The 8633-nt window shown below is 32.4% G+C and overlaps 1 protein-coding gene across 1 annotated transcript; it reads left to right on the top strand.

The window, feature by feature from the left end:
* Positions 1 to 7491, top strand: LOC149201744 (beta-glucosidase 22-like). Its single transcript, XM_089401351.1, has 11 exons — positions 1 to 38; positions 640 to 892; positions 1332 to 1407; positions 1440 to 1482; positions 1587 to 1807; positions 2251 to 2279; positions 2380 to 2482; positions 2559 to 2664; positions 2952 to 3077; positions 7226 to 7340; positions 7447 to 7491. The coding sequence occupies exons 1-11, from the start codon at positions 1 to 3 to the stop codon at positions 7489 to 7491; spliced, it is 1155 nt and encodes a 384-aa protein (XP_089257477.1).
* The last annotated feature ends 1142 nt before the right edge of the window (positions 7492 to 8633 follow it).

Below are 8633 nucleotides of genomic sequence, written 5' to 3'. Positions count from 1 at the left end.
ATGGCCCGTCCCCAAATATTCCCCTCCAAAGAAACAGAGTAATATAGTAAAGAGATCCCTTCTGGAAGATACCCCTGAGATTGTTTAAGCTGTCATTGTGAAAGTTATAAAACTTGTTCTGTTTCAAATAAACAGAAAAAGTTGTTATCATTATCCTCCTCACTATTAATCTGCACTGTATATTTTTCTTAAAATTTAATTGCTAAAATATCTTATTATTACAAAATCACAGATTCAATTCTCTTCAAATTCTCAAAATTGAAAAATATAATCCCTCTAAATAAATCTACCATGAATTACACACTTCAAATCTATCGAGTATCTTTGAAAGATCAAATCCATCATAAATAAGTGAGTGTGCCAAATCAAATTCCTCTATCATAGATATACCTTAATGTTACACATTGCTTTATTGTGTGCTAATAGGCCTCGAGTACGCAATTAACGACCTAATCATGTTTTGTGTTCAGAAGGGCTGTAAAGCATATGCCTCTAGCCTATTAGTAGATGAAGAACCATGTAAATGTAACATTTTTTTATCAATGAAAGTTGTGTGTTTTTGAAAAAAAAAACCACTTCATAGTGTGCTGTAAAACAGGCCTCCTCGCAATTAATGACCTAATCATGTGCTGTGTGCAGGAAGGACTTCCAAGCATATGCGGAAGTTTGCTTTAGAGAATTTGGTGACAGGGTCAAGTATTGGACTACTTTTAACGAAGCGAATGCGTTTCCTATCATGGGTTATGATCTTGGTGAATGGCCACCTCAACGATGTTCTTACCCGTTTGGCAATTGTAGTGCTGGAAACTCCACAGTGGAACCATACATTGTTGGTCATCATGTTTTGTTATCCCATGCGGCCACAGTAGAGCTTTACAGGGAGAAGTTCCAGGTCCTATAGTTGAAGATTTGTTTATTTCTTCTATCTTTGTATTACTGAGTAGAGTTAGATGTGATTAGTAATACCAGGTCCTATATTTTAATCCACCTTTGCCCGAGGTTATCTGAAGATTTATTTATTTCTTCCATCTTTCTAATCATGGTATTACTGAGCAGGGTTGAGATGTGATTAGTAGTGTATTTATGGTAAATATGAAGTACAATGTATTAAGTTAATTACTGACTCATGTTTATAGTCAGACCTTTTTATTTTCATACCAGGAACAAACGAGTTAGTTATATTTAATTGTAAAAACAGTGTGTCCATCATTACCTTACTGTATGGTATTTAATCTTTGCAGTGTTTGGTAACTGCCAGTAAATGGATTTTTTACAGCGAAGTATCACACTTTTCTTTTGATTTCGTTTAATGACATTTAACATATTTGCAGAGCAAGCAAAAGGGTTTCATCGGCATCTCGATCTATGCCCTGTGGTATGTACCAATGACAAACTCGTCCATGCCCTGTGGTATGTACCAATGACAAACTCGTCCGAAGACAGCGCTGCGACTCAAAGAATCTTAGATTTCTGGCATGGCTGGTAATGGCAGAACCAGAAAACCCAACAAATAATGATAAAGTCACTCACCGTTTGTCTCACTAACTTCCATTGTTCATGTGTGAATTCTTTCTCTGATTGAGCAGGTTTATAGAGCCTGTTATGTATGGAGATTACCCTTCTTCTATGAAGAAGATTGTAGGCTCCAGATTGCCTTCTTTCACCAAACAAGAATCCGAAAAGCTGAGGGGCTCCTTCGATTTCATTGGTCGCATCCATTATACTACTCGTTATGCTTCGGATGCTCCTAGTTACAGGGATTTAACCCCAAGAGACTTTCTAGAAGATACGTTGGCAACCACTTCAGGTATATACCTGCCTCTAATGTCTTTAAAAACTAATAACTAGCGCCGGTACTCTTTTGATTATGCTCTACAAACAAATAAAACTATTATTTATTCAGCATATAAAGATTAAGAAATAAATTTTCTTCTATGATTTAAAGGATGCTAAATTAAGATAATTTTGTTTTATCACGCCATAACAATTGTAATCGAGCTGAACACTGTCATGCAAAAGTTTACATTAAAATTTGAAAATTGGATGTTAAACATCTTATTATCCTTTATATTAAATTGTCATATATTCAAAACTCGGCCATTAGATGTTGGTCTGTCCTTCTCAAATGTACAATGGTCGGTATTTTTTAAATATACTAAGTCTAAAGAGATTTATGTTAACTATAAGTCCCCAAAAAAAACTTTCCCGAAGGTTTTGGACTCTAACCCATCTAGAATTTTATAACTGCAGTGGATCAAAATGGCATCCCTATTGGTGAGGTAGGCATATGATCATATATTCATCTCTACACTTTATAATCATCTGGATGGAGGGTGGACTAATATCTTCATACTGTTGTTTTAAATCCATTGATTAAAGCTGGCTCCTACTGGACTTCCTATTGTCCCATGGGGAATGCAAGCATTATTGGAATACTTCAAGGGACACTATGTTAATCCTCCTCTAATAATTTATGAAAACGGTATGCTCTCGTGCTTGTACTACAGTATTGAAAATTCTATGACCCTGTTTTGAATTGTGTTGACATCCATGAGTAGGATATGGGTGGTCCAATAATGAATCTCTTCCACTTGCGGACGCATTAAACGATAAGCCAAGGGCAGCCTACCTCCATGATTATCTTCAAAGCTTGCTTGCAGCTGTCAGATACAATAGCCAAATACCATATCGCATTCCAACTTCTTTCAAATGTTGTTTATATTTTTCTTTGCAAAATAATAAGGAGACAAGTATATTTATTAAATTTGGAAGAGTATAAATTCATCTTGATTTAGAGAAATTTTTTTTTTTCAAAATTTATTAAAAAAATGTTTTTTATTCTATCCCATAGTGGTTAAGATAAAAGTCTACAATTTTTTTTTTTAATGAAATTGTTTGACAACATAGGATGTGATGGCTGAGTGCTTACCAAATTGGAGTGGAAGTTTGTGCAGGAATGGATCAAACGCCCACGCATACTTTGTGTGGAGTTTCGTTGACAGTTTCGAGTTTGCATATGGTTATACTATCCGCTACCGGCTTTATTACGTGGATTTCAAACATAGAGATTTAAAGAGGTACCCAAATCTTTCTGTGGACACAGGCTGGCTCACAATATTTTCATTTTATGGAATTAGAATCACACGTTTCTTAATTATTGTGGTGATCAGCAAATATGTAATTTGATTTAATTTGATTTTGTTTTGAGTTCCATGCATTAGGTATCTCTCGATTTCTTGCAGTGTTCCACCCTAACACTTAATCCACTGTATGTCTGGTTTATGTAAAAGAGTCTCTCTCAATTTCTGTTTATAGAAATTATAAAAAGAGACTTCCTCATGGCAATTCGTCAACATTGTTTATCCATATATCTCTCTTACATTGTTTATCCTTTAGTTGAAACATTACACCGATCGTCATCCGGTATGTAATGACATCATTTTCTTTCATTCTTTTCTTTTTCTTTTTATTTAATTACATTGCTATTTAATTGCATTGTTTTTTTTAATGATAAATTAGGTATATTTTTTACTCTATACAAATTTATTAGCACAATTATATAAGTAGATTGGGTTGATATATGTTTATATGTATCATTCTCATACACTTATTTACACCTAAGAGCATTATTTCATTGCTTTTAGTTTGAGGTGTCATAACTGTCAATCCAATGTTATATTGAGAAAATGACCATTTCATAAATCAAAGGATTCAAGAACATCTTGTTGACATAAAACATTGTAGAACTCATTCCCCAGCGTTAGAAGAACATGTTGAGAAGATAAAACACTATATTTGTATAAATGAGTTTCTGGTCATTGCCAAAATTTAGGTATGCGAAATTGAAAAAAAAGTCTAATACACTAAATACGATAATGGGTAGAAAATTAGCAATTGTTGGATCCCATTCCTTTATTCCTATGTGTTGCCATTTATTTTCTGTCTCCTTTCTTAATTAGTTCCTTTTCTTCTAATCATTTCATTTCCTTTTTTTTTTCTAACTTTAATATTTATATTTATAATAAATTGAAATAATTCTTTTTATTTTTTGGTATAGTCAAAAATATATTTATTTTTGCATTTCTATTTTATATTTTTTTCCTCTATTCCTTATTATTATAATTCATTTATTTCCTATTATTTTATAGAATTTGTTAAAATTTCTATAATACATATATAACCTATTTTATTAATAATTTATTTATTGAATTCCAAATTTAATTATTATTAATAATAATTTTTTTTTTTCTAAATTATATATATATATATGTTTGTTTTTAAATTTAAAATTAAAGATATTAGTTTTTATTTTAAATTCTTCAAATATAATTTTTTTTATTAAAATCTATTTTTATAAGTAAATTATATATAGTTTGAGTGGGCCTAATGGTTAAGAGCATGTGTTTCTTCCTACGAGGTCACAGATTCAAAACGAGGTCACAGATTCAAACCCAGAGGGGGTAGAGTAGGATAGAGTATGTATGCCTTCGTAGACATAGCATTCAAATCACTGTGTGAAGATAGGTCCCTTAATCCACAAACAAGAGAGTCTCATACTATTTTAGTTATTTTCAATAATTTCTATTTTTTTTCTTTTAATTTAATTATTTAAATATTCTTTAAAATTTTATTTGAATAATATTACTTAATGATTTATGTGTGAGTTAAATAGTGTGGTACTTTTTATAAGGTTGGTATTTAAATCATACGCAACCTTTTAACATATTGCACTTAATTAATAATTTGAAAATAATAACGAAATACAATTTTGTTTAATGGTTTATGAGTTTGGGTTGCACTATGTGGTATTAGAGTAATAGATAAGATATGGTTTAAGATTTATGAGATGAAGATTAATTTGTTTGTATGGATTTAGTTTTGGTTAAATTATATGTTTGAATTTTAGTGGGATAGGTTGAGAATTAAAATTATTATTGGAGCAATTAAATCATCTCATAATGTAAGTAGATTATTTTTCCATTTAATATTGAAGTTCGCCTTGTACATATTTGTAAAAACTTAACATTGAAATTTTGGAATAAAGTAAACTAGAGCTGTGGATTATTGAGGCTGGACCCACGGGTATATAATATTCGTAGACAGTGACAATTGAATTTTATGGATACTGTAAACAGGAGCTGTGGATAAGGGCAACAATTACTAACAACAACTTATTTAAATGATTGGGAGTCTAGTTTGCAATGAATGTTAATTGAGAGGCGATCAACTGACGTGAACTGTGCATTGATATTAACACCTCACTGCAAATCTTGATGGGGTGAAGAATGCTTGCAGTGTAACTTTAAGCCTTAGTAAGTAAAACCGTGCTTAGTTTCCCAAGTAAAACCCTGCTTGACATCATTGGTATAAACGTTTGTATTCCCCAGGAATAACCCATCATTATACAAGCTGTGTTGAGTAATATTTTGAGAAGTGTAGCCGTGTTGGGTATCAGTGTTATGAATAGATGCATTCCTACGACGATCGTTACAAACTGTGTGAAGTGATTTCGATTTGTGGCAGTCGTTAGCATTAACTGGGAGCAATATGAAAAGGATCAGAATGCACAGTGTGAGTACAGTTGTCTGGAGCTGAGCCGATATATCTTCTAATACAAGACTTGTGGAAAACACTAATTGGTTACCGTCTTTAAAAACTAAAAACTAGAGCCAGTATTCTTTTGATCGAATGCTCTACAAACAAATAAAACTATAATATATTCAGCATATAAACATTAAGAAATAAATTTTATTCTATGCTTTAAAGGCTGGCAAATTAAGATAATATTTTAAATTTTATTCTATGATTTAAAGAATGGTAAATTAAGATAATTTTTTATTATATAAGGCCATAAAACGGTCATGCAAAAGTTTACATTAAAATTTGACATTTATATTAAGTTGTCATATATTCAAAATTCAGCCATTAGATGTTGGTCTGTCATTTTTAAAGATATAATGGTGTGTATTTTTTAAATATACTACTAAAGAGATTTATGTTAATTATAAGTTAGACATCTTATACTGATAAGAAACTAAATATATTACTAAAAAAATTTATGTTAATTATAAGTTAGACATTTTATACTAATAAAAAAAATTCAACAGGAAAATAAAATATTTCCCAACTTATACGGATCCCGAAATAATAAGAATAATAATTTTTCTAACAAGATTTGGATTCTGACCCATCTAGAATTGTATAATTGCAGTGTATCGAAATGGTGAGGTAGGCAGATGTCATATATTCATCTTTGCACTTCATATGTTTATCTGAATGGAGGGTGGACTAATATCTTCATATTGTTGTTTTAATTCCATTGATTAAAGCTGGCACTGCAGTGTATCGAAATGGCATCCATATTGGTGAGGTAGGCAGATGATAATATATTCATCTCTACACTTTATATGTTTATCTGAATGCAGGGTGGACTAATATCTTCGTATTGTTGTTTTAATTCTATTAATTAAAGCTGGTACCTACTGGAATCCCTGTTGTCCCATGGGGAATGCAAGCATTATTGGAATACTTGAAGGGACACTATGATAATCCTCCTCTAATAATTTATGAAAATGGTATGTTCTTGTACTTGTACAACAACATTCAAAATTCTATGATAATCCTCCTCTAATAATTTATGAAAATGGTATGTTCTTGTACTTGTACAACAGCATTCAAAATTCTATGATCGTGTTCTAAATTATGTTCACATCCATGAGTAGGATATGGGCGGTCCAACAGTGAATCTCTTCCCCTTGCGGACACATTAAACGATAAGCCAAGTGTAGCCTACCTCCATGATTATGTTCAAAGCTTGCTTGCAGCTGTCGTACAGTAACCAAATACCATATCACATTCCAATTTAAGTGTTGTTTATATTTGTCTTTGCAAAATAATAAGGAGACAAGTATATTTGGAAGAGTATAAATTCATAGAATTTTCTTAATTTTATTTTATTTTTCTCAAAAATTTATTAAAAATATGTTTTTTATATTCTCTTCCATAGTGTTTAAGATAAAGTTTATATTTATTTTATGAAATTGTTTGACAACATAGGATGTGATGGCTGAGTGCTTACCAAATTGGAATGGAAGTTTGTGCAGGAACGGTTCAAACGCCCACGCATACTTTGTGCGGAGTTTCTTTGACAGTTTCGAGTCCTGTATGGTTATGCAATCCGCTATGGGTTGTATTGCGTGGATTTCAAACGTAGAGATTTAAAGAGGTACCCAACTCTTTCTATTCGATGGTACACTCATTTCTTAAAGAGATACAAAGATCATCTGCCTGTCCTATCATGCTGTCACGACTGTGCAAATTGTATTCACAGTTCCTTGAATGTCCACTCCTTTAAGAAAGAACAACCACTCCTTGAAGAAGTTTAGAATGTGGGCTTCAACGGATTGATATAGATTACAATGGATACAAATCCTGTGAATAATGCAGGTTTTTGCGCATGACGACGTTTTTCATATCTTTCTGAATGGATAGACCACTGACCATATTTTCATTTTATGGAATTAGAATCATACGTTTCCTAATTATTGTAGTGATCAATGTAAGAAACACAAGATTGGAAACCAAATAAATAGTATATTAAATGACCTCAAAGAATTATGTACATGTTGTACATATAAATACATATAGGAAATAGTTCAATTAGTTCCCGCGAATTATTGGACTCCAATAACTATTTAAACTCGCACAAGGTTAATCTTGAGGATTAGTTATCTAACAACCTCCCCTTAATCCGAAGGGATATACCAAAGTCCAAGAACGAGAGCTGAATATGCAGAAATACATCTCAGCCAAGAGCTGAATGTATCTCAAGAAATGGTTTTTAAGGATAACCACAAACCAAGATGGAAAAACTCAAGGTCTCAACCAACACCAACTCTGAAACCTTCATAGCAGTTCTCTTTTGAAAACAACAAAAAATGTGGTTTTGAGGTGCCCACAAACTCTGGAACTATCACAACAGTTCCTAGACCAATTTCAAATATGGAAATGCTCAATCAACTTAATCAACTCAAATTTGACTCAGGCTCGCTTGACATCTTGAACTCGAACCTGTAGTGGACCATCAACCATTCCCCCCTTGTCAGAAACAAGGTGAGAAGTACTGTTCATTACTGCAAGGCTGCTCATCACTCTGGAACATATTCTTCGATATGCCTTGTAAATATTCTTCACTGTTTTGGTCCAATCCTAAGAAGCAATCTATTCAAAATTTACCTTCTCTCTTGCAGTAGATTTCTTTCTTGAGCATCTATTTGTATGATGATTTCACTTTCCGCAATGCTCACACGGGTGAAGATCAAAACACCAATCTTTCACATGTCTAACTCTGTTACAGTGTTGGCATTTATCAACTTGTTCTGGAACAACACCATCCAGAAATCCAACGCTTTGGAATTGTATCGGTTCAACAAAATCTGGTATGTGAAAAGATACATCTAGAATATCCTCTTTGTAACCCAAACAGTTATGTGTTTATTGTGTCTAATATCTTCCCATGGCCTTATGAAATTTTTGGGAATATCAAGCTTCTCATAAGAACTTTCAGTTGCATTTCCTTTTGTAGATCTTCGTAAAGGTTGTTTAAGTGGTTGTGATGGTTGCTCATATTGAAA

The sequence above is a fragment of the Pinus tabuliformis genome, chromosome 2_1 (assembly GCF_031772625.1).
Source record: "Pinus tabuliformis cultivar Carrire ecotype Pingquan chromosome 2_1, CPIR1, whole genome shotgun sequence".
NCBI lineage: Eukaryota > Viridiplantae > Streptophyta > Pinopsida > Pinales > Pinaceae > Pinus > Pinus tabuliformis.
Note: the sequence above shows the minus strand (reverse complement) of the source record. Positions and strands in the feature narration are given on the sequence as shown.